Source organism: Astatotilapia calliptera, chromosome 23 (genome assembly GCF_900246225.1).
Source record: "Astatotilapia calliptera chromosome 23, fAstCal1.2, whole genome shotgun sequence".
Classification (NCBI taxonomy): Eukaryota; Metazoa; Chordata; class Actinopteri; order Cichliformes; family Cichlidae; genus Astatotilapia; species Astatotilapia calliptera.
In genome coordinates this window covers 8217220-8244928 of record NC_039323.1, presented here as the reverse complement: position 1 = coordinate 8244928, position 27709 = coordinate 8217220, and the positions used below count along the sequence as shown (strand labels likewise).

General features: G+C 40.2%; 1 protein-coding gene across 1 annotated transcript in view; it reads right to left on the bottom strand.

Moving 5' to 3' along the window:
• The window catches only part of scfd2 (sec1 family domain containing 2), a 104368-nt gene that overhangs the window by 47443 nt on the left and 29216 nt on the right, over window positions 1-27709 (bottom strand). The window contains exon 5 of the mRNA XM_026158720.1: window positions 9372-9669. Within this exon, the coding sequence (XP_026014505.1) occupies window positions 9372-9669 (298 nt within the window). The remainder of the gene's footprint in view (window positions 1-9371; window positions 9670-27709) is intronic.

Sequence of the window (27709 nt, the reverse complement as noted above, 5' to 3'; positions counted from 1 at the left end):
CATGCTCTCATAATTCGTACCATTTGCAACAAAGTGAACAGACTGGGGTTCCTCTTCACAGAAGTTATTTTTAAGAACTTGTCCAGGGCATAGAGCTGAATCCAAATGCAGATTCAGTGAATTAGCAGTTCATTGCAGTTGTATGTTGCAATAACAACTGAAGTATTTGTGCTTTGAGGCAGAAATGAGCCGGCCAGTAGTGGCAAATACTGGTCTAATAGTACTTCACACACTTAACACGCATATATTTTCATTTTAAGACTATCTGAAAAGAATTCTTTTGCGATTGTGCTTTATTTCAGTCGCAATTCTGAGTCTGTTTAATACACCAACATGCTGCATTAATATCACTTTGTCAACACGTGTAGCTAAGTGAATGATTGTTTCATTGGAGAGGAGAGGTTGCATACAACTGTGAAACCCTGGAGAGATGCTACTAAAAGTTGTGTACGCTTCCAGCAGCAATGCAAGGAGAAAGTCTAAAGAGGGAGGAGGTGTGGAGAAGAAAACAGGAAAAGGAGAAAATTAAAACCATACTCTATATCCCTTCCTGGAAATATTACACCCCTTTCAGAGGATTTTCTTAGAATTTGCTTTTGCTACTGTATGGAGAGGAAAATGAAAGCACAGTCAGAAATAGTGAGTTCTTTCAAAGTGGAAGCAGTAGTTTGTATGTTCTGGGTCAGGGATGAGAAAAAGCTGTATTACAGGAATAGTGTAAAATAGGAGTAGGTGGGCTGTCTTGGCTTTAACTCAAGAGTGCGACAGTTATAAAGAAGGTGTGTGTGTATATGTGTGTGTTCTAATGTGTTTATTCTGGGGGGGCGCTGAGTTTATACTGGCCTTACTGCAGCAATACTGGCTGTAGAAGGTCCTTATCGCTGTCTATAGAAGGTCCTTATCGCTGTCTATACGCCTACATGACGTGGATGACCATGATTAATGGCAGTGGTAGTGCTCTCTGCTAAAACGGTACTCGCTTTGTGAAGAGACTACACAGAAAATGCTAAAAGAACCAGTTCATTCCTCCTTCCATCTCTGCCAGTCAGAATGAGACTTTTACCTGGACAGAGAGTCGGATGCGATAGCGCTGGGCTCACAGACACAGCGCAGATGCCAAAAAGCTGTCGGCAACAGAGAAGTTAACACAAGTCCAGTGTGTGTGTATGTTTAAATGTCTGCAAGAAAAACAGAATAAGAATCAGTAAGAGGGGACCAAGAAGCAGACTGAACTAAGAGAAGATCAGATCCAATGATGGAGAGGCAGACATAAGATGTGATGATGGAATAACGCTCTACTGACAATAAGATTTAAAAGACATAAGATATCTTCCCCCAATGCCATTTACTTTATCAGACTCTGTCCCACAACAGGGACACTCATCTACCAAAGGCAAACAACTGGAACACTTCACATTTTCGGATTTGTTTTAAAACATAAAGTACGTATTGAAATGAAGTGTGAACATGAAGCAAGTGTCCAAATAAACACTCTCGATTTCAAATGGTGCTTGAATTTGTTAGTGCCACCAATTGCTTGGTTTCCTAGCAACTTGCTGGCTCTTGTGTTTTTAACTACAAGTCTGAACTGGTCATGAGAACTAAATCACTTATCTGATAATACAGCTTTCTCCTAGTTTAAAAGTATACAATTTAAGTTAACTCATGCCTCTAATTTGGCTGCAGGTGAGGTACCTGCTTAAGTGTGTGGAAGATGCGCTATATGAAAAACTAAATTGCTTTGAGTGATCCTTAAGGGCAGTCAGTTCTATCCCAATGATAAGGAAACATTAATGGATTATTACGTGTCTAGCAAATTTCAAATTTAATTTGTTTTTCATATTTAGCTTAACTGAATTTTCTCTTACTGGATTATGTTTTTATCTTGAATCAAAACTAGGATATGTGAGCCACACATGAGAACCATGTATCTAGGCTCTTAGCGCATGTACTGTTAAATAATTTCCATGAAAAATAATCACATCTTAGCCGATGTGTCACAAGACAAGGCACGTAGACCATTAAGCAATTGAGGAAAACATAGCAGGAATATAAGGAGAGACGGAGTTCAAATGTTCCCTAAAACTGAGGCCCCCTCTCATTTCTAAGGCCTGTGTCTGCTCAGTCGAGAGGTCAGCTGAGTAGGTGGAGCAGGAGATAAGCCTATCTGTGACTGTGTCCATCACACTCCTGAAGACACCAACAGACACAACAGAAAATGACCAGACACCAGATGGCAAGTAAAGAAAGACTCCTTTTTACTCATTCCTTACTATCTCCTTCTATCTATTGGCTGGACCTGCAGTTCTCAGTAGGGACACTTTGATAACATGATTGAAGACCAACTAAATACACCCCGATTGTAGCATGTCATAAACTAAACAAAGCTGGGGCATAGCATGGAAGACAAAAGAACAGAAACTAAAGGGGAAAAATGGGGGAGGAGAGAGAAAAAAGTGTATTTTCAAGTCTCTTTGCGTGATGAGGGGGTGTAAGAGGAGAGGGGCTGTAAAAAAGAAAAGGAGGAGGTGGTGGGGGCGTTCCTGTTGGCTCAGCGCTTGATTAACACCAGGCCTGACAGGAAATAACCCGGCCAGTTCAGCGCCAAGAGAGCTTCCATCTGGTATCGAGGCTGAGTCCTCCACCCAGGAGAGCTCCGAACTGAGCAAAAGTGAATGAAACCGTTTCACTTCCAGGACTGCTGAGAATAATTCCACTGCTTGTACAGGACACTGCTGCAAACACTGTCATTCTGTTCCTGTTGTTTGAGGTCAAATGAGGCAAAAGCAGTGCAAGGCTGCGGTCTTTCAGTCTAGACCTCGATAATCAAGATCACCTTCTTTCTATCTATCAGTACTCGGTGTGGCTATTTGGTTACTTGAACATTCAGTGACATGATTGAGGTGAAACTTAGACTCCACTGATTCAAAATGTTACTTAGGATGGTTGTGGAAGGGAGGAAAGGGGACAGTTTAGGGAGGAAAGCGGGTACATTAGGAGAGGTCATCTTTCACTGCTGACTGGAATTCTAAATGTAAACAAGTTCTTCCGCACCAACAGATAAAACGCAGATATGCTGTAAAACCGAGTGGGTCTGGTGAAAAACTGGTGACTCACATGCAGGCATCGTGAACCACACTTCTACACTTATTCATGAATACTTTTTGAGCTATGGCCATGAAACTGCAGAAAAATCGCACAGAGACCTCCGCAGACTCAAACGAAAACATCCTCTGAGGCCTTATTTAAATTCTTCTGCAGGCTGTAAAGCAGAAGCCCTATGTATACAAGTACAGACCCAAAGATGTGTTTGTGCAGAGAGGCATGCAGGTTTCGATCAGCCTCCTCAGCCGGCTCGCTGTCCAGGGGTCAAAGCGCAACCCACGCCTGCACTGACGCGTGCGTAGAGGCCATGGGCCGCGGGCTCATTTAGAGTCCCTCAGGAGCCAGCCTCTATGCGCCTCTGGTATGTATTTCTTCCTTTGCTTTGTTTAGCAAGCATGTGCGTATGTATTTGCAAATCTGTGTGGGATCTCGATAGTCTCCCTTTTCATCAAGCCTAACTCCCAGCAGAGAGATAAGTGCTTACAAGCCTTTTATGATGTGCATTTCCTGTCATAAATAAGAAGCAGAGGGATTCTCAGACGAGCGCTAACACACTCCATAAACCAAACAGAGGTGTAAACTCCATACTGGGCCAGTTCTGTGAAATCCACCCAACAAACAGCAGCTACTGCTGACTAAAATGATTTGCTGCCGAGTGATCAGATCACAGGTATCATTTATAGCTCATGCAGTCTCAGAAAAAAGTCTTAAAACTGTGATGCCAAAGGACTTTTTGAGTCTTCTAATGTGATTAAAATAGTGGATTTTTGAGTATAATAAGTACAATAATAACAAAAAGTATAATATGCAGCAATATTCAACTGAATGTGGATCCATCCATCCATCCATAGATAGCAGCGGCAAGTGAAACACCAAAAACAGGATTAAATACTTAATGTTGTGAGAAACTGAAGCGGACAGACAGAAGCGCTGGGCTGATTTGATTATGAGTATTATAAGTATGTGATTCATCATCATCTACACATTTTCCCTTTAGCCCTGTCAAATGGCAGGTATATTACATAGCTAGCAGGAAATAAGAAAAAGGTATAGTATCTGGAGGCAGTGCTGAGAAGCAACCACAGTGTTGACTTGGGAACAGATTTCTTGGGTGCGAGACTCTGGGGCTCATCAAGCTCTGTGTGTGGCCCAGCCTGCTAACCAGGCCTGCCAGTGAGGACTCTGATGAGCTTTTGCTAATTAAAGCCTGAACTCCAAATCTTGAGCTTATCTGATGAAGTGAACTAGAGAGAACAACACCACAGGCTGCTTTGTTCACCCTGGGGCGTACGGTTTTCACCTCATATATGTATGCATATGTGTTTGTATAACAGTAGCGGAAGTAAAGAGAGACCACCAATTAAAAATAATTGGGACTAATTTCATAAACATAGCGCAACAGGGGGAATATATTTAATCAGGCGTAATCATTAGACTAACTTATGCTCCGCTTCCCCCCTCCAACCAGCTAGGTGCTTAAGGGAGGAGAAGAGAGAAAGGAGAGATGCAAGGAGGCAGAAAAGAGAGAAAAGGGGGAGAAATGGAAAAAGGAAATATAAAAACAAAAGAGAAGTAAAGTTTAAAAAGTAGGCAGAGCGTGTTGGTGGCCAGAGTTATGCGAGATCCCTTTCATGTCCCTTGACCGGCCCATGCTGCTGTGCCAACCCAAACAGCAGCATTGGGGAGGTCCGAGTCTCCGACTGCTCCCCTCTTCCTTACCCTGTGCACACCCCACTGACAGGATGAATAACAAACAAAATGTGCGACTGAGAAACAGAGTGAGAGAGAAGAACATGTCGTGTAACCATTTCAGTTAAGATTTTCCCTAGAAGTTCCCTAGAATACTGTGACTTTCTTTCCTTCTTCTGTCATCGCAGTGAGTAAATCATAAGCATCAGCACAAATTGTGGATTGCCCGCCCTGTACGCCCCCACACTGACATAAGTATAGACAAACTACGATCCATCATCCGTAGCCAGCTAGATGTCATACAAAAGGGAATTAAGAACATTTGAATCGGCCCGATTTCTTTTTTTGTCTTCTGCACCCCAATGCTGAGAGAAAAGAGGGAAAAAACAGAGGGAGTAGGTTTGATTCTGAACCAAAGAAAACCAAAATTTACCAGGGCTGACAGGAAACAAATCCATAAAGCACAAAGTAATGCAAATTTTTTGCTCTCTTACCACAATAAATGTAGTTTTTGCCACAACTGAATGAGGGATTAACAGTAAATGCTCAGAGCTATTTACAACCTACACACATCACACACACCACATCCACATACACTACAGTCTGCCAGCAGCCAATCACATTCTAGACTTCAGGACAAACTGGGCTGCTTCTCCAATCCCATCATTTGCTCTCTGTGTGCGGCGTTGCCTACAACCAATCCAGATCGTTCCAGATGTGGTGTTGGCTGCGGAGCATTTGGTTTAAGAGCTCATTTCCCAGTCTGGAATAAGTGGAACAATTTTCTTGGATGAATACTGTTCAGCTCTTTAATCAAATCCATACCCTAATACAACAATACATGCTGCACACACACTGCAATATGTCTATAGTATATAGACACATGCTAACAATGAAAACAAAGCATTGCTCTTTGCACAAATCCAAATTTACAACTTAAAGAAGCGCTGCTACAAGAAATTACTGGTGTTATTCTAGCCATTATATTAATTTATATCTATTAAAAGGTCTTCAAGGGCTTTAAATCATCCCCTTGCACTGGCCAACATGTTCTCTCACTACCACAAACATTAACACTGCAGTTTATTTTGAGCCAGCCCCATATTCATGGTCCAGCTGCCATAAATATTTAGTAGTGTGCCAAATCTTTTGCTTAAAATAGCCCCTCAAAATTATAGTATTTAATCCAGTTTGAGTAATTTTACTAAAGACAACACTGGCAAAATGAAATTATTTTCATAACCAATTTTTTAAAAAGGGTTGGGACATATGAACTGGGGTCTCAGTGTCACAGACTAAATGGATAAGTGAAAAATTATTACACATTGTTGGTAATCATTTTCTGGGATTTTTGATGGGGTAACCACAATTAAAATAATTAAAAAAATAATAATGTTTTTAATTTCTTTAATTTTTGGTTCATAGAGCTTTGTGAATCTGTGACACCTTAATGGGCTTCTTGGTCAACTGTTGCAGCTGCAGTGCTCATTATTAAAATATAAATGTGAGCATAAATAAATTTTGGGTCTGACAAATGAAGCCAATAAGGTAACCTGAATTCTTTCTAATGGGCAATTCCTCAATCAAGAAAACTGATTATACATAAGGCTTCTTTGCTCTATAACCACATTAAGCACTTCCCACAATGAGTTTATGGTCAGTACTTTTAAGACTTACTGAAGATATTCTGTTCGTTTTATATGGCACCCACTAAACGATGTCCTCAAATAAAGTAATTTGCTCATTGTGCATCAATTATAACTCAGAGCTGGCTGCTAAAGGACATTCCTGACTCCAGTTATGCAAGAACCCCTAAAATGTGTTGACAAACTGCTCATACAGTATGTCAGTAAACTGTAGTCTTGACTCCCATTGCTAGTTCATTTGATTTCTGGCCTTAAAGTTGAGTTTAACTCATGACCTCACCTTACTGTGTCACTAACATTTAAAAAAAAAAAAAAAAAAAAAGATTATATTTCGTTGACAGGACTGAAATGTTAGGGTGGTTCCTGAATAGCATTCAAACATTACTACTATGGTAGAATTTAGCTTAAGCATTTACATGACATTATTAAATGTTTTAGCCAATGGAAAACAGCTGATCTCACAAGTTGAAATGCTCATCTAACTCTTACTGCCTTTCTAATCAATGAGTGTGGGGGTGGGAGCTAACGTAGCAGTACTGCCTAGCACTAGCACTGTCAGTTCACGAAGAATTTTGGTACGCATAAAGAACAAGTACTGTCGTTTTTAGCATTATGGTCCTGGTTACTTGCCTATGGCCGGCTAGCTTTATCTGCTTAGATGACAACAGTAAGATAAACCACCTTTTTTGGAGTACATCATTCTCAAACATATGAAGCTAAATAAAACCGATGAAACAGCCTTTTCACAGCTAGCGTGTTCTAGTTTAAAAAAAATCAGTGGAAAAAAAACGTAACAAAACAAAAAAAAACGTATTTCATATCCAGAAATGGGAAAAAAAGTATATTTATGCTTTTTCATGTCGAGAATGAAACCTCACCTTGCAGAATCAGATGTAACATATAAACATGCCAAATCTATCATTGACAGTTTATCTATAAAATCATTCAGTATTTATCCAAGGACTAAATAAATGAGTGTGGCAAATGATAATGTATGCTGACTAATATGAGAAGATTTAACTGCAAGCTTAGAATTCCCTTTTGTTTGAAAGACGCCGAGTTTTCTCAAGGTACACATATATATGCTACTGTAGAACAGTCTCTCGCTGCCCCGCCCCCCCCAAAAAAGACAAGAATAAAGTCTGGAAGCTTGTTTACTCCACCGTGGACTCTCGAGCCCTCAATTTCTTCAAATGTTAACACTGTCTACAAGGCTTGATATTTGTCCCTGATGCAAATTTGTGAGTCGAAATTCACTCAAGTCATGGGGGGAAAGTTTTTACCACCCCCATTAGCATTAATAAAAAAACCACACACACCAAACATCCACCTTATCCTAACAGAAACATTACTCAAACGGGGCTTTACTAACCCTTGCCACACACATGCTGTCTGAATATATTTAAAAGTTAACAGGAGTTTCATGAAAACTAAAGTCCACGGGGGCTGGCAGCAAACATCGAACAGAAAACAATTCCACACGAGGAACACCATTTCCTGAAGATGCTCTTTAATTAAGTTCCCAGAAGGAGGTAGTTAGAAGGGTTAGGGTGTGTTGCTGCTTACTATCACAAACTTATTTGTCCTTATTTCTTACTCCCTTTCACTGGCATTCTGGCTTGTGTATATTATTCTTGTGTTTCTGCACTATGTTTGTGCATGCGCTGTGTGTTTCTGTGTATCTGCATCGTGTTAGCTAAGCTCTGGCTGTGTACTGTAGCCAAGGGGAACAAAATAAAAGAATTTGTAAAAACATTGTTCTCATGGCGACCAGGTTTCTTTGAATGTCTGGTTTTCATTTGAGTCCTTTAATTGGGGAGAATGTCACAATCAATGTTTTGCTCTGGATGCTGAAAGAGACGACCTCCCGACTCATGTTACCCCAGCCAAGCACTTCATCGACTGCCATAAAGCCTTTCTCGCAGACATTCGTGCACACACACACACACAGACTCAAATTTAAAAGAGTGCACACACTGCCAAATTACACTGAATGGGCGAGACGTGCGCAATGTGAGTACATACACACATTGTTTTTTTCTGTCTAAAGCACACCTGGCACACCATGACAGGCTAATTTGCAATGAAGTGTTTATAACAGAGAGTCAGGTTTTTAACATGAGCCACATCTCACAGCCTGTGCCTGCCAAGAGGCCCCTCGCCTCTAAACTGCATTGGCCAAGTAGAACAGGAAGAAGAGAGAGACCGAGTATAAGAAGGGAAAGAGAGAGAGAAAGAGTAAAAATACAAAAGATGTATCACTAATCTTTATTAGTGCTTTACATAGATTTACCAACCCTATATGTACACCATATGACCCCATGTGCCATATAAGATGAAAACCCCAATCCCAGTGTAATATTTCAGGGCGTGTGCTAAGGTACAGCCAAAACTAAAAGCAGCGCTAATTATGAACTATGTGGTAGGGGAGGAGAGGCTCAAGGTTAAAGACGCCATTACTCTGGGAGGTACAGTCGGCTGTGGTGTGGAGGAAGACTGTTAATTCATCTTATGAGCTGGCCTTGATCTTCTCTGCCACATGGTTACATGCTCAGCTAAACCAGTGAAATGTCTGGTAAAGTACAGAGAAAATCAATATACTCTCACGGACTCCCATAGATGCACACATTACAGGTAAATCTTAATATTGTGGAAAGGGAAGCTGTAGGGGTTAAAGGTAGAAGTAATTTCTCTCTCACACCTATCCAAATATACAAAGTTCCCACAGCCACTTGGCCAACTGACTAGAAAATGCGTGTAGGTGTGTGTGCACTATAGTGTGTGACACGAGAAAAGGATGAAGTGTCAAGACAATGATAAAATGACCCCTATTCCAAGAACTGGGGCAGCAATAAACAAACCATTTGCTCTCATTTTCCAACAGCGCTTCTGCAAAACTGAACAACCGCAATGGCAATAACTTTCTCTCACCAGTCAGTTTCTGAAGCAATGGGCTGAGTTCTTTTTCTCGACTGATGACTAGGGTGAGCGCTCCTATCAGGTCCCTCTCCAGCTTCTCCAGCTCCTCCTCCTCCTCTGTATCATGATCTGCAGGCTGGGTCTCATCAGCCAGGGAGTAGAGATAGACCAGCAGGAGGATCAGCTCATCGGGACCCAACTCGTCCTCCCTGAGCCTCGACCCTGAGGCCGAGGTGTCCTCGACTCCACGGGGCTTCATCAAAGGCAGCAGCTGCCTCAGCACAGCAGGGAAGTCGGCGTCTCCAAGAGCCTGTGACACGGCACACAAACACGTAAAAAATAAAATAAAATACAAATAAAAATAAAAATAAAGGGCTTAGTCGGTGGAATGCAGTTTTTTGAACCTTGCTGGTTTTATTATTTTTAATGACCATACCAAGAAATGACCACTGGCTTATTAAGGATGTTCGTCATAGGAATCATTGGACATGTTTGGAAAACATATTTTCTTGCTGGAAGTGAAATTAAAATATCAATACAATTTTGCATGCCATATATGAAGCCACCACAATTAACCTGTTAGTTTAGCTTAGCCGAAAATCCAAGACTTCATTAAATGCTGTTTAACTCTTTAGCAGAGGCTTATATTTCCAGAATAAATGACTTCCAAACACACAATTACTTCACACTTTTCAAGAAGTAATTATTTTCTTTGTTTCTTTGTTTTAAATGAAACTAAAAAATTTTAATGTGTGGTGAACATAAAATGGCTAATGATAGGACATATAGAGTGCTTTGAAAAAGTATGATAATCAAATTTAAACATTACACAAAGAGTAAATACTAAACTAAACTCAACTAAATTCTATATCTAACTGGCAACTATAAAGCTAATAAGCTTTAGCAAGAGCATAGCTGTTGCCTTCAAGGCAAGGGTCATATGCAGGGTAGCTGAGTTAACATTACAACACCCACGCTAATCTGTAATCGTGATTACTGCAAGATGTGCTGGTTCTTACGTTTTCTTTTCTAATGAGCATTTATGTAAACAGGAGATTTACAAAAAAGTTTAAGATATGACAGGTAACATACAGTTCAACAGTTACATTAGAATCCTTTAGTTAACGCTAAATTTCATATTATTTAAATGCATAGAAAACAAAGTCATCTCTTTAATAAGAAACTTGCTAATATGGACAATATAATCAATATATCTATATAAATTACACAGAAATGAACATTGTAGAGCACATCATCTTAGAAATGTATTTTATTTAGAGAATAATAGAAATGTGTACTTCAAGGAGAATATTGTTTATAATAAAGTACACATCACACTGACTATATGTTTGACAGTATTGTTTTAAGGGTAATTTTTTTCAATGGTACAATGGGAAGTAATAGATACCCCATCACTATAATATAATATAATATAATATAATATAATATAATATTGTATAATATTTACAGTCTGTCTTACCTTCGGATTTTTTTGTTTATTTACTGCAGATTTTTATGTGTTTTTTACTAATATTTGTTTTTAGTATTTTTATCATTTTAATATAGATATGAGACAAAATTCAACAAGTTCAGGACCCTTTATGTTTATGTTGGTTATTCAGTCACCGTCACAAAGACATCCAAGTCGTAATAAACTGCACTGAATCCTCCTTACTCTTTTAACTACACTGGAAAATATCCAAATGAAATAAATTTCCAGAATAAAGTCTAAATTTTATTTTTGTTTCAGTTTATTACTTCCACATACAATACTATGCAAAGTCTCGAGCCACCCACACACTCGAAGAGGATAAAGAGGTGGTCCAGCGTGTTCCTCCTGAATCTAAGATTCAACTAACAGATGAGCGCTCCTTTTCAGGACTTTGGCATAGACCTTTTTAGGGAGGCTGAACAGTATGACCCCCCTGTAGCTGGAGCACACAATTTAAGATTCTCCCTCTCTCAGAGTGAAAAAGCTGCCAATGTCAAAAGAAAAACTTTGAAATACGTTCAGAAAACTTGAAGAACTTTTGCTCAAAACCACTATAAAACTACAAGTAAGTCTGGCACCTTGGAAGCAAAATATAAAAGTCACTATTTTGACAGGCCCCCATTGTTCTGATGTCCCAGTTACTCATTTCTACTCCCAGTGGACATTTTACATAAACAAAAATCAAGAATAAACTGCATTGGGAGATAAACTATTTCGATCATTTGATTTAATTAAACCACAAGTATACATTCTTGATGACTGACATAAGCGTAAAAATACTGTGTTGCGTTGTAAGTGTTTAAAAATCACAGGGACAGTGTGAGTGAGCTCATCGTTCCATTTGCTAATTTTACAACTCTGGGTGGCTGATGTAACGCTTAATTTTGTTTTAGTCTTTTTTTGGATTTGCTCGGGTACCGAACTATTTTTTTCCCTCTCTTTTTATCACAAATGCACACATACAAAGACACACACTCACAAAGCCAACATTTGGAGCAATGTTTAGGTGCAGTGACCTGTTTTTGTGAGCCTGTCTGAGCAGGTCTGAATAGTCGGGCCCTCACGATGGTTGGATGGCATTCTGATCCAACGTGCTGCAGATCACGGGACCGTTTACAGAACACTGGCTACTCTCACAACAAGGGTGAGCTCACAGACCTATAAAACAAGGGTGTGGATCTAATCTGTCCGATGAACAGCATGAAATTCAAATGGGAAAAAAAGGGCTGAAGGCCCAAAAAGACAAAAACAGAGACAGGAAAGACTCACAACAGAGGGAAAAGTCAAAAAAGCAATGCAAAAAAAGATACTAAGGTAATAAATGAGTAATTAACCTTCAGATGATAGCATAAAGGGGGGGCTGAATGTTAACAGAGGATATTATGTTTGTGTTGGCTGTAGCTACAAATGCCCACATGGATACATTTCATTTTGACAAGAGATTCTTTTGTAAAGACATTTGTGTTTCTTTCACCAAGACAAACAGGCCTTCAGAATGAGCAGCTCTCGATGTTGCGGTGGGCCCAGTGGGGGGATCCTGTATCTGACCCAGAAGATCTCCTCACTGAGCCAAAGATCCAATACAGTCCAGAAATGGTAAGCCAAAGCCACAGAGCTGACTGACTGTCCCTTGTCACACCAAACAATTATCTCAGTATAAGGTCACCTACGATGACGCCAGTGAAGTCTTTGATTTCATGCATCATAAATAACTTAATATGAATGAAAGTGGCAGGAAAAGACGTTGAAGGTGAATTAATCAGTATCATTCACGTCCTTTAAACACGCAGGTATCACAGAAACAGAAGTCTCTTCACTCCAACGAGGCCCCCTTCCTGCATCAGACCCCGGCCAACCACTCGGCCCTGGGGACCGTTCAAACACAATCCCACCACACATTTTTCTTCTTAAACATTGTGAAATCAAATACCTCTCCAAGCTGCTCTCATTTGAACTGCCAAACAATGCTTTCCCTCACTCGTTTCACTTGCAGACGGCAGTGAGGAAAGACAGACAAAGAACATTATGGCTTTCTTGTTGAAATGCAAACTGCTGAGCACTTTCACCCTCCTCTCTAACCTTAGAACAAATATTGATTTCTAACACTTCTGTCTATACCACGACGCTCAACCTGATCTTTTAGGTTTGAAAAGAAGCGTGCCACTGTCAGCAAATTACATTTTCATTTTGACCACAGTTGGCTTGAAAGGTACCCGTTGTCATGTAACTTTGGCATCAGAAGCTTTCAGCATATGGTACTGCAGAGAAAGCTGAAAGGGGAGCTCTGGAGTGTTTCTGGGGCCCTACAAAAACTACCTCACTCAAACAGTGTACTACAAGTGTAGAAGATTCAGTGTTTTTAGTGTTTGCTCCTGCAGTTAAAGTTTCAATTTGACACGCTAAACAGTCTTATAATCATTACAAATGGCTCACTTATGGTATTTACACTACAACAGAGGATGTAAGCATTTGATAATATTATAACACAGAAAATTATTTAGTTTTTTTAAATGTATATATGGTTCCCATGTCGCACTCTTGCTTCATTTTAAATAAGCTTTCTGGCTAAGGTATTTCTGTTTGGAGTTTCCGTGTCCTCCCATCTGGCTTCTCCCCACAGTCCATGAATGTCAAAGATATGAATGTTAGGTTAACTGGTGATTATGAATTTTCCATAGGTGTGAAATTGAGCAAAAATAGTTATTTGTCTCTCTGGTTTAGTCCAGTAATAGAGTGGTGACCAGGGTGTATCCTGCTTCTCATCCAATGACAGTTGGGATAGGGGCCAGAGCCACCATGAGATGGAAAAGCTGAGAAAAATGAATAGACAGATGAACATGCGGTTACCAACCTTTATGGCTTGTGGCCTTTTCAAATGGAGCAATGGCCACTATGACAGATCGTCATACGTTTTGGCCACAATGTGGGTTTGAGTTAAGAGCATTCGAAGTTAAGAATGAGGTTTTGTTTCTTACATTGATATATTTGGATGAAAAAAATTGAAAACCCCATCCATCTTCTTCCGTTTATCCAATTTGGAGCTGTGGGTGAGGGATGTGGGAGCCTATCCCAGGTGGCATGGAGTAAGAGGCAGGGTATACCCAGGACAGATCGCCAGTCTGTCTGGGCTAACAGAGAGAGAGACAACCATTCATACTCATATGTGAGCTTTCCCTTAGAGAAAGGGCAAGGACCTCAGTCATTCAGGAGTGACTCAAAGTAAACCCGCTGGGCATCAAATGGGTCAGTTGGGGTGGTGTTACAGGTGTTTCTGGCATGTGCAACCCGGAAGTAGCCCGAAGGATTGTAGCTTTTAACTGGCTTGGGAACACCTTGGTATTTCTACAGAAGTGCTGAAGGCAGGTAGGGAGGGCCGGACATTTTTACTTAGACTGCTGCCCCCTGCTGTAGAAAATGAAAGGATGTCCTGATTCCCTATTTGGAGCTCTATTAGCTCACAAGAATTACACATGATGATTTAGAAAGTCAAATGAAATGCACACTGTGTATTCATCCAATGAGCTTCTGATTTTTAGATACCCATTGATATCATGGACTTTTGACACATCTTATTGGAATTAACACAGTGGCATAGATCACCTATAGACAGTAAGGGACAAAACATGTTTTGGTACATAAGCAGAACAGCAATTACGAGATATCAAAACTTGTGCCGTCTAAACTTGCCCCAATTTTCAAATTTGTACAAATCAACCAAGCATTCCTTCCCTAACCATATGTATAAACTGTGTACTGCTATGTGCATGTGTTTTCACATGCAAGACAAGTGTGCACTTCAACTGAGTCCTTTCAAGCGCGCTATAAAAGCTGCTGTCAGCTGTATACCATGGCGCCAGATAGGAAATAGAAGTCTTGGTACAGAATTGGGACTGAGCTGAGTGAAGCTGAGTGGGACCTCTGAGTAAAACTCTCTCCAAGTTAAATTCAACAATGGCCGACTCACAGCTCTGGCACACAGGATAAGTGGAAATGTGGTGGTGAACTGTACACCTCTGTGAACATGATGGAGTGGAGTAAACCATGCTTTCAGCAGAAGTTTGGGTCAGACAGAAGTGTTTCCCTCAGATTATTCCAGAAGATAATTTAGCCACAAAGGTGTAGATTAAAATGCAAAGTAGGACTTTATAAAAGAAAAAATAAGACAGTGAGCAGTGCAAGTTCCAAGTTCTGGATCTCATAATCACAGCATCAGCAATCTAACGCTCTAAAAATGACCACCTAAGCTCATTTTATGCAAAGGTGTATTTAATTTAAGTGCAATTATCAAGCATATGGGTTATAAGAGCCCAGTACTTATGTAAACTCAGAAAAAAAAAAAACAGCACCTTCCCAGGAAATCCTGCAAGATATACACCCAATGACAGAAAGATGGCTAAATCTGTGACACGCATGTCTGTGAAAGAGTGTAGATTTAGGTGCAGTCTTACTACTGTAATAGCAGGAAACTAGCATTATTATTATTATTATTAAAGACAATTACTGAATCCACGGCCTCTGCTGCCATGCTCTAATGCGACCATTATATACAATTATAGAATAACAATGGCATTACTCTGTCAAAACAAAGCTAATTTTAGGGCTTGCAATTACTCAGAGAAAGCCATTACTTTAAATTACTCTAGTTTCTTATCATGACATAGTATTTGCCTAAGAAAAGCTGACTTTGGATAAAAATATAGAAATTGTCTTTGTTCTCCAAATGGACTCAGGACATTGGCTAATGCAACGTTTGCCAGTGAGGCTATTGGTAGAAAGCTGAAACATCACTGGCATCTTGCTCAGACCTTTGCACCAATCATTAGCTCGCTCTTGCTTATGTTCTGGTTTAAATATGTCTGCCAGTGATTGACAGATTACCGTTTGGCAACTCCAACAATCCTGGAGTCCATAAAGGCTCAATCTCGTCCAATCACAGAGTCGGGCCAAACTCCGCCCAAGCCTAGTGCTGCCTGCACAGGAAACCAGCTCCAGATGCAGCCCCTGGAGGAAGGTGAGTGTTTCAGATGCAGTGCAGTGCACTAACCAGAACCAGGCCTCACTTGCATTGCTCCCTGCCTGCACAATGAACCTTTTTCTGGGCCTGAAGGCAGGGGGAGGGGGTGGGTGTTGGAGGTGTGGGTCCTTGTGGGAGCATGAACCAAGTTGGCTATAGGTCAGTTGTTCTAGTCGACCAAAGACTCTCTGGCCAGAACTCACCTCAAAGGGTTTTCAGACAGTTTATCATTACCATAGGAACCAGGAAAAAAACTAATTTGAATTATTTTGGAAAAGCACACATGTGCTTCATTTGCAAATATATAATCACAACCAATTTGCATTCACAAATAACACGCAAAGCTGGAAGGGATACAAGCAAACTTCTAAAAGCAAAACACATAAATCCTCGGGGAATGAAGACAGCAACTAAAGTTTGCCTCTAAATTATGTAATGCAAGCTTACCATTGATTTGTAATAGAACAGCTGGAAGACAAACAAAGTCTTTACCCTTAGAGAGACTGGAAGGATTCTGCACATGTAAACAACACCAAAAATGAATGCAAACTCACATTCTGTTAATGAGCATGCCTTATCCAAGCCTGCTGGCACGAGTGCACGTGTGCAGTATCTCAGCGGAGACACCTGGTCATTGTAACCTGCTGTGATGACAATGACGGATCCGAGAATGGGTTTACCGTTTATTAAAAGGCGGAAATTTGCCTCAAGTTAAGGAGGAATGGAAAAATATAGTTTATCTCTGGATCTCTTAACAGCCATTATTCTGTCTTGTGTGAAAGGTTGTGGACATTGTATCAGATTTTTAACCAGAACAACGGAAACAGGACTTTAAACACAAAGAAGAGCAAGTGTGCACATAAGATCATAGACATACTGAACAGTGGAAGATCAACTTAAATCACTCTGTTTTCTGCGAAATGAGGTTGGATTTTATTTATTCATCCCATCCTTGTCTTCCTAATCAGGAAACAAGCAATAAATTAGCCATAGAAATTAAGTCTGATTGTGTTTGTTTATATACAAGAGACATTTAAAACCGCTTTTTACAGTAAGATTTTTATCAGCAAACATTTGCAGAGTTTATTTGTCTTTGTCCATTTTTTGTTCTCACAAAACATCATTCAATTTGGCTAATTTTTCAGAGGTTGAGACAGGCCAAAGACGTGGATTGTGCTAACTACAACATCTGAAAGCCTGAGCGGTTCCCTACCTTCTAAAATGTGAGGCTTCAGCTGTTCAGAAGCTGTACGAAATTACAAATACATCTTACTTTTGCTGCTGGCTGACTTTGATGTAAGTCATGACTATGATGTACAAATGTAAATTGAAAAACAAGTAGCTTCTGAACGTTTTGTGTACTCAGGTACTACATACAACTACAGGTATTGCCACATACACCAGGGCTGAAATTTTAAGGATTACACTTGTCACTTCTCTCTTCTCTAGACGTATCATCATCCAGGTGACCTGGTAATGTAACAAAAATGTTTGAGGGGAAAGCAGACCGAGATTTTCTTTCATGCAACTCCACCTGTACAGGGTGGATTATGGAACGTACACCCTGATCGCAAACATGCATGTTGTCTATCAGTGGGCCAACTCATGCATGTCTCTGACTGAGGGGAACATAAATAGAAAAAAGGAGTAAAGGAGAAAGACATGAGTACTTTATTGATTGCCTGATGGGATAAATGTACAGCTGCCTGGCAGCTCAACGCACTGGAAATTGTTTTTTGTATTACAGTTCATTCCTGTATTTGTTTTATTTTTTCCTGAATGCTGCACCTGCAATATCAAATTGGTGCAAATGTTTTCTTAACATTTCTTGGATTCGTATGCATTTCATCAAGTTGTATGTACTGAGTTCTTAGGCCGCTGTACAGAAAGTGAGCTTAGTAAGCTCTTATTTGTAAGGTGACCCCCCCAGTCTAGATCCAGCAGCTTGCCTGTAATGCTTGCTGGATGACAGACACGTAAAACTTTTGTTTTAAATGAGGTCTGAATAACCACACAGTGTTTGAGATGTGTGTGATTCCATTCTGCCCAGCCAAGTAGCCCGGATGCTGAACTGCACGCTACACTGTTGGGGGAGAAATCAATGAACATCTGCACAGAGAGGGATGGATGGTCAGCTGCCTCTCTGTCTGTGCAAGTAAAAACTTTCAGTAGTTTTTACATCAGTTTTCGTCTCTTTCACCTTTTATCCCCTTTAATCGTCTGTCTCCCCATGCAACTCTCGGTCTTTTATCTTTTCCTCTTTTGCTCCCTGTGTGTCAAAAGTTGGTTTGGCACAGAGCTTGAGGACTATAATTTAGAGGAGACATGAGACCCAATCACAGAAACAAACACAGTCCCCGCACTCCACCCTGTCACCGCCAGTCAGCCACATGCTGGTCAATGTGGCTGGATTCTGTCTGCCCGGCACACGACACCATGCCTGCTTATCTCACTTAGGCTAAGACCTGCAGTTCGTTTGCGGTGCTGGAAAAATACGGAAGACAGAAGTCGCACAAGCTTTTAAGGTAGTATACTCTCTTATGGTTGGAAACATAAGGAAATTAACAAGGCTTCTTTTTTTTGCTGCATGGGCTGCAACAGATTATGGCGCAATTCTCCAGATGAGAGAACTGCAGCCACAAACCCCAGGGCCATGTAAAACCTCCCGCATTTTTCTCACACTGAGGAAAACCAAATCATACAAAGACACATGCACACAGAAACACACAAACATCCCCCTAATACTGCCAAGGATAGTACATTACATCCACTACTAATTGACTCAGGAGGCTCCAGCAGGGAGAAAACATCCTGAGGTAAACACACGGTTTCTACACGAAGCAGAATGAAACGGCCACAATTCGTCCGATGGGATTCAAAGCAAAACAACTGTGTTTGACATTTTACTGTTGCTCAGTTTCACTTTTTCCTGCATCCATTCAGAACAGACACAATATACATATTCACTTTTCTTTTCATGCATCTACTTTTCTTTCTTTTTTTCTTAAATCAAAGAAACATGAGAGATTAAAACAGCCCCTCTGAATCCAGGGTCTGTCTCACACATGGATGAGAAGTTGCATAGTCGGTGGGGGCAGAATAGTTGGGGGTTTGAGTATAGTTAACCAGGAGGTTATTTCAAAATAAGAGCTTGGCTTATATGGAAAGAGTAGGCAAAATTCAAATGTGTAAATTCTTACTTGCAATTAAGCATGATCCTTCAATATGTTTAAGCTTGATTTATGATTAAAAAAAATTTTTTAAGTTAATGAGTCTGTTTGTATAAGGGAAGGCTAAAGTTGCTGCCTCTGAGAGATGTTGCACTTTGATTCAGATCCAGGGCTTGAGGAAAATCACAAACATTAGGGGGCACTGCTGCACCATGACAAATCCCATCCATGAATGCACCCTGCATGGACTGAACTGTGTCTGTCTGTTTTCTTTCCCTCCAAAACTCCATTCTGGAAAAGGCTTCAAAAGAGAGGAAATGTGCGACAGTTGAAATGAATATTTTTAAACTATATGCTGCATACTGCCGGTCAGAGCTGTGTGACTGTGAATCCTGCATATCTGACCTTAAGTCTGTCCGTGCAGTAACTTCTAAATTCAGCAGCGTGTCATCACTAGCTTTGGCAGAACTCTGTCATCAATTAGTTTGTAGTAACGTTTGAATAAAACATGAAATTCATTATGAATAAACTAAGAGCTGCATCACGTACTGGTGTACTATGACGCGAGTCATTACTCTGAGGAGCAGCAGTGTGCTCTCAGTCTCTCAATGGACGGAGCTAGTGTGTGTGTGTGTGTGTGTTGAGGAACTATATCGTGAGCCGCATATTGGCAGTAGGCAGGGCTTCTTTTCTGACCTCACGTTAACACAGAGGTCAGAGGCAACACTGTACTTACCAGAGAGGACTTCAAAATGAGAAAAAAATGGTTATGCACACATCTGTTTTAAAGCAATGGGTTTCAAGGCTTGCCGAGGAAATGTGAGTGATGCATGTGGGTTTTTTTGTGTGTGTGTAAATAAGGTCTACATCATAATCTGGACTGTCTAGCCAACCTGTGCATATCTCAGATAGACACAGACAAACACGCCTACGCGTGGCAGCTCTTCCCTAAACATTTATAGAACACTCATTACTGCAACGGGAAATGGAAAACAACTAATCTCCCTTCATCCCACTGTAAAAGCACTCTCATACACACACCTGGCTGGATGTTGATGTGTACTGGAAGACTTTAACAACAAACAAAACAATCTGGAAAGAATATACAATAAGCATAAATATAAATCCAAAGACAGACAGAGGAAAAGTTTGGAATTATGGGAAGTGACTGAAGAAAGACCTCCTCTAAGAGATGCTATTAGTGAGTGAGCTAGATCCCATGATGCTCTCTGATGATCTATTTGGTGATGAGACTCAGACCAATTCTTTATCAGTCAATTATGATTAACCAGGTCATTTTACTGTCTGAGCTGAGGCTAACTTTAGATGTCTGAGTATTTTTTTTTTTTTAAATCAGCAGATTGTGAAAGAAGACCTGAATTTCAGTGTGTGCATACAAACACTTCAATTAAAGATTTGAATGACCGCATAATAAAGAGCTACAGGCAGATTCTTCAATCCGTTTTTTATTGGAAAGCCATGGTTCACACATAAAGGAGAAGAGAAAATTGAGTTAGGAAACTGGAGCCACAGTCAGGGCTAGTGATGAAAGGAACTTTCAAAATAAAAGCTGAGAAGAGATAAAATGTTTATTTCTAACTTCCAAAATTTGAAAGCGTTACTGACAAACACATCTTTGCAAGATGTTTTTTTTTTTAAACACAGTAACTTCTCTGTCTGTGCTCAGCATGTCAGAGCAGTGGACCATAAAAAGAAAGCTTTTTCTGTGAGTAACCCAAGTCCTGTGTCTGGGTTGCATTCTGCACACACAACAGTCCTCTGTCACACACACATACTAGCATGTCACCACTAATACAAGTTTAACTTTGCCTTACTAATGCAAACATACACCAAATTATAGCAACAGAAGCATTTTGTGCCATGCTTATGTTAACTGACGTGTCACAGGAGAAGCTATACACAACATAACATGCAGGCAAGAGCGCGAGCACAGACATACAGCGATTTGTTTGCAGACTACATGTCTGCACATTAACACCCATCACCCTCCATGAATTCCATCTGTTATAACACTGAGTATCAGAGGGCTTAACAGGATCTCTTTTTGGCAATTCATTTGAGCCTGACCCACATTTCATGAAAAGTGGCAAAGACTGATAGCCACAAACAAGTACAGGGGCTGAAGGAGACAGAAGTTGGGGTCAGGATGGAGACAGGCAGGGTGATGAGCGCATGGCTGACTTCTCTTTATGTATGAATATATGTGTGCGTCTGTGTGAAAACAAAACAGTCCTGGTCTGCTGACTCTGGTTCAAAACACATTCTGAAATGGAACAATACAAACAAAATCCGCCAGGATTTCTACTGCGCAAACATTCCCAGAGCTTTAAGCTCATGGCTCAGCTAAAAACACTAACAGGAGAAGTACTGAAGCAAGCTTAAACCATTAATACAGGCTAACACCTTTCCCCACCCCCCAAACCTGGTTTTAGACGCAACACATCCCCATCCCCATTATTCTCTCCCCATTCCAAGATTTATGAATCCATCACATAGTGTATCAGGGATATCAGGAGTAATTTTTAATTGACTTCCAAATGTATATACAAAATGACATGCCAACTATGCTGAGAGAAAATGAATGTACTTTAAAAACTAATGAAAATAGAAATTTAATCTACAAAAGAAGTATCAAAGCTCACATTCCAATTTAACCAAACATCAAGTATTATATAAACACATCCTGCATTGGCTAGAAACCTGTGAAAAACTGGTTGAAAATTCAGCAAGTTATGATGATTTGTGGATAGATCTCGTACTTCCATAAATATGCAACATAGCACAGAGATGACTTGTGCTAACATGATTGGTGTACTGACGCACAAGATTCAATTACAAATCACAAATGGTGAAATCACAACTGCCAACACTAACAAGTATTATAGCATTAATCAAGTAACAGCTCCAGAGGGCTTTTGCAAGAAAGTTTAGAATGACTAAGGATCAAGATGGTGTTGGACAAATGAGTCCAAGTGATTCACTAAACTTGAACACTGAACTCCCCTTCATACATTATACCCAAATCCTTATCATACTCCTCCTAGAGTTCTTATGGCTCTTCTTCACTTCCCAGAATTCTTGGGTCACGTGCTGCGTTCCCCTCACGCATCACACATCCCTCACAACAACTTAAAGACAACAGCTTGCTGATGTTTCTCACACATTCTATTTGGGTGGATAATTTCTCAACTAAGGAAAAGGCTTAAAATGTTTTCAGCTGTTTCAAATTTGACTATATCCCTTGCACCTCTTGGGCCCACAATCACTGACCATCTCTGGCCTTTATTCCAAGTTAAAGTTGACAATGTGTCACAGGGTGCACGACGTTTGCCTGACCTCTGTGATAACTGATAACAGTAGATGTCTGGCAGTAAATCCTCAGACACCATTCATCTCTTCATACACTGTGAAAATAAATGTCTCTCTTTTTCATCCCTTCCCATCATCTCTGTCCTTCCTGAACAGATGGTAAACACATCACTAATGTCTTGTCTGTCTGTTTGTCTATCCTGTGACGCTGCGCAGAGCCTCGCTGTTAAACAAGAACTAAACACATCACACTGGCAAAGAGGTACATCTTCTCCAAACAGCACTAAGACTGTGAGAACTATAGTGTCACTTTGTGCTTGATGACTCAAGTACTAAAGTGCACCCAAGTATACCACTCGGCTAATATTATCCAATTTGTACCACAACGCCTGTATTCAGTAGTCTGTAGACTTGCGCTCACCACACACTTTTTGGTATACTTTGTTAACAAATTTCCACTTCAGGACTTCATAAATCTGTAGATCAAAATATTATAAAGTTTTATTCCATTCTAATAAAATGCTGTTATACTTTGATTTAATCTCCTAAAAAAAAAGTTCTGCAACAATTAATAGACTGATAAAAATGTCTGATTAATGAGTATCAAAGCAATTAAAGTTAAACAATTAAACTCACACTTTTGTGCCAGTGCTACATGGCACAGTTATCTTTAGACATAAAGGGCAAAAGCTAGCTGAAAGAGGACAAATTGCAAAAGCCTAACTGTCCAGAAACCAAACTGCAGTTTGCTGCATTTGTATCCATGTGGTACAAACCTTAACTACTTAGGTCACAACAGTCGAGGGATTTTATTGTTGTCATTCAGATGTCTTTAGTCTCACATGATATTGGACAAAAGAGTTAATGTCGATTTCTGTGCCACTGGAGAACAAGAGTAATTATTTTTTCCTTTTTCTTTATAACACTTGCAAAAAATAATATACTATGTAAATTTAATGTAAATCGGATGATTCTGACACATCTGACACTGCTCCCCCCCAACTAAATGCACTTCTACAGTGATTTAATACTGAAATGATGATCTGGATCTGAAATACATAAAAGTACTGCTTGACTGACCCGAAACGTTGGAGTGCCACAGAGCCATTTTGGCACTCCAATGTCCATGAGCCATAACAAAAAATAGTCTTTTTTCTCCTCCTTTTGAGTCAGTTTACATCTAATTGGTTGTTCGTTGCAAATGGAAGGTTTAACCAGCAGGTCGGTTGCTTCTACAGGGAGTGCAGAATTATTAGGCAAATGAGTATTTTGTCCACATCATCCTCTTTATGCATGTTGTCTTACTCCAAGCCGTATAGGCTCGAAAGCCTACTACCAATTAAGCATATTAGGTGATGTGCATCTCTGTAATGAGAAGGGGTGTGGTCTAATGACATGAACACCCTATATCAGGTGTGCATAATTATTAGGCAACGTCCTTTCCTTTGGCAAAATGGGTCAAAAGAAGGACTTGACAGGCTCAGAAAAGTCAAAAATAGTGAGATATCTTGCAGAGGGATGCAGCAGTCTCAAAATTGCAAAGCTTCTGAAGCGTGATCATCGAACAATCAAGCGTTTCATTCAAAATAGTCAACAGGGTCGCAAGAAGCGTGTGGAAAAACCAAGGCGCAAAATAACTGCCCATGAACTGAGAAAAGTCAAGCGTGCAGCTGCCAAGATGCCACTTGCCACCAGTTTGGCCATATTTCAGAGCTGCAACATCACTGGAGTGCCCAAAAGCACAGGATGTGCAATACTCAGAGACATGGCCAAGGTAAGAAAGGCTGAAAGACGACCACCACTGAACAAGACACACAAGCTGAAACGTCAAGACTGGGCCAAGAAATATCTCAAGACTGATTTTTCTAAGGTTTTATGGACTGATGAAATGAGAGTGAGTCTTGATGGGCCAGATGGATGGGCCCGTGGCTGGATTGGTAAAGGGCAGAGAGCTCCAGTCTGACTCAGACGCCAGCAAGGTGGAGGTGGAGTACTGGTTTGGGCTGGTATCATCAAAGATGAGCTTGTGGGGCCTTTTCGGGTTGAGGATGGAGTCAAGCTCAACTCCCAGTCCTACTGCCAGTTTCTGGAAGACACCTTCTTCAAGCAGTGGTACAGGAAGAAGTCTGCATCCTTCAAGAAAAACATGATTTTCATGCAGGACAATGCTCCATCACACGCGTCCAAGTACTCCACAGCGTGGCTGGCAAGAAAGGGTATAAAAGAAGAAAAACTAATGACATGGCCTCCTTGTTCACCTGATCTGGAGCCCATTGAGAACCCGTGGTCCATCATCAAATGTGAGATTTACAAGGAGGGAAAACAGCACACCTCTCTGAACAGTGACTGGGAGGCTGTGGTTGCTGCTGCACGCAATGTTGATGGTGAACAGATCAAAACACTGACAGAATCCATGGATGGCAGGCTTTTGAGTGTCCTTGCAAAGAAAGGTGGCTATATTGGTCGCTGATTTGTTTTTGTTTGGTTTTTGAATGTCAGAAATGTATATTTGTGAATGTGGAGATGTTATATTGGTTTCACTGGTAAAAATAAATAATTGAAATGGGTATATATTTGTTTTTTGTTAAGTTGCCTAATAATTCTGCACAGTAATAGTCACCTGCACACACAGATATCCCCCTAAAAAAGCTAAAACTAAAAACAAACTAAAAACTACTTCCAAAAACATTCAGCTTTGATATTAATGAGTTTTTTGGGTTCATTGAGAACATGGTTGTTGTTCAATAATAAAATTATTCCTCAAAAATACAACTTGCCTAATAATTCTGCACTTCCTGTATGCTCACAGCCAGAGCTAAATCATACAGATCCAAGAGTAGAAACCCCCCCAGTTTTAAACAGAGCACTAAGAGCTGCCTATAGCCTGAGCCTTGCACTGACAGAGATTACTTGTACTTGTTTCATATGAGCATTGCGATAGCAGTATATGTATGACAGAATATCCACTTTTTTCTGATATTCATAGTATACAACGGGTAAAATATTTAACATGTCACCAATTTTGTAAGTGCTACTGACATGAACCAGATGTCGGTAACAACCAATCCAGTCCACACATGAAAAGAAATCAAACCACAGATGTCCATAAATTAGGTGTAATAATAACACATGAAGCAAGGGAGGCGCAAAAAGGCATGGAAAGTCATGACGCCTGCTGAAATCCATCAGTGATTAGAAAGAAATCCTGCCACTTAGTGCAAATTAATATCAGCTGGTTGAGTCCCAACTGATGGACTATAAGAAGGTGTCTCATTACCAAGGTGTCACACAAAAAAATCTCATGATGGGTAAAACAAATGAGCTCTCTCAAGACCTTTGCAACTTATTGTTGCAAAACATACTGAGGGCATTGGTTACAGAAGAAACTTTCTAAACTACTAAAGGTTCCAATGAGCATTGTTGGGGTCATAATGTGGAAGTGGAAAGAACATCATTTCACCATAAACATACCATGAATCAACTATGACCAGGTGCTCCCTGCAAAATTTCAGACAGAGGAGTAAAAAGAATTATCAGTCGAGTTGTCCAAGAGTTACAGAAAGACCTGGAAACAGCAGGTGTAATTGTTTTCAAGAAAACTATAAGTAACACACTCAACCAAAACATTTTACCTCCACCTCCAACACTGGTTGAAAAAGAGTACCACACACACACACACACACACAGCAATTTTTTTTATAGTTTATGTCAAATTATTTTAAACTCACTGGGATTTATTGATATTTATCAAAATGATAAAGCACTATGAGCTAGGTGTATATAATATTTTGTCCACCACTACTGACATTAATGGCAGTGGAAAAACTTCTGCAACCAACTTTACTATAATTTAATGGAGTGTCTCTCACAATAGCGTCCAATATGACCCAAGAGCTGAGTCAGAACCTCTCTGGCACAGTCTTAAGACAAACTGAATATGATAAGCTTTATAAATGAGATTTATTGCAGAGTTTCTGTGTTGGAAAAGATTATAGTTCGATAGGTGTATCTAACTGGCAACACAGCCTGGCTTAAGGACTGTGTTTTTCTAAACTCAGTCATGTTAAAAATTGCTTTATTTCATGAATGCATTATGACATATTTCACCAAATGTGTCTAGCAAAAGTTTTGCCTGCTCAACAAAGTAAGGGAAAAAACAGAGACAGCCAACTGCAGACTGGAGTCATGCAAACTTGCAAAAATAAAAATTGGATTCTGCAGTTTAACCTCTGTACTGTTATGCTTTAGACAGGATGTGGAGAAGTGGTTAGTGCAGTGTGAACGAGGACATCTGAACTTCAGATCCTCACGGCCAGATGTGCAGTATGTGCTTAATGTGTCATTTGACTAAATGCTTTATTTTTTTCCTATGATCGTATCCTCATACTCACAATCAGCAACTAAAAAGGCAGATGCTTTTGACAATTTTAACACCAACATGACCACCTAAACAGAACACAAAATCATCAAATCATAAAAAGGTATGAATTATTATGCCGCACAAGCACAGAACATAAAACTTGTTGCTGTCACTGGCACCCGTCGTGCAGACATCTCTGCTGTGTTACGACCCACGGTGCTAAAAGCTCAGAGAGATCACAACTGCACACATGAAAGACACAGCATCTTAAATAACTCAGAACAAAAGCAAAACAACAAAACAGTAGGGTGGAGAAGATGGAGACTTATAGCTGGAGATTGTGAGAAGGGGGAATGTATATAAGCAGTCCTCTCCTCCTCCTCGGGCCCCTTCATCCCTCCCCCCGCTCATAATTAGCGGTTCGGCGTCGCTGCTCGTTTTGGGTTACTTTTATTCCTTGCCCCATTTCCACGAAAACAGCAGTGGGACAAACAGACCCACATGTGTCTCTAAATGCAGCGAGAACAATAGTAGACAAAAAGTGGGGTGTATGAGTTCACTCCAGATGAAAGCTAGAGTGGGAAAACACAGGAATTAGTGAGGTTTTCGCTCACATGTTTTCAAATTGAGTTCTCGTATTGGATAAAATGCAGCGTGGAGGGCTGGAACAGCTTAATTTTGGCCTTGGTTGGTATACACCATGACAGTTAGTGGAAACTTTTCAAGAACGCTCTGCAGGCATTGTGAAATGCACTGTTGTCCAATAGCCAACATGTTTTAGTTATTTCTGCAAATTCAATGCATTTATGTAATGTGTAGCTCATTTAAAATACTTCTACTTACCTTTGTGTCACTTGTATCTCGCAGCTATTTGGGCAGTGGTTTCTATTTGTCATAATTCTACTAAACATATCCAGTGTTTTGGCAAATGTTCTAAGGCATTTCAAACAAATTCATTAACAAATATTTCATCAGCGTGTACTT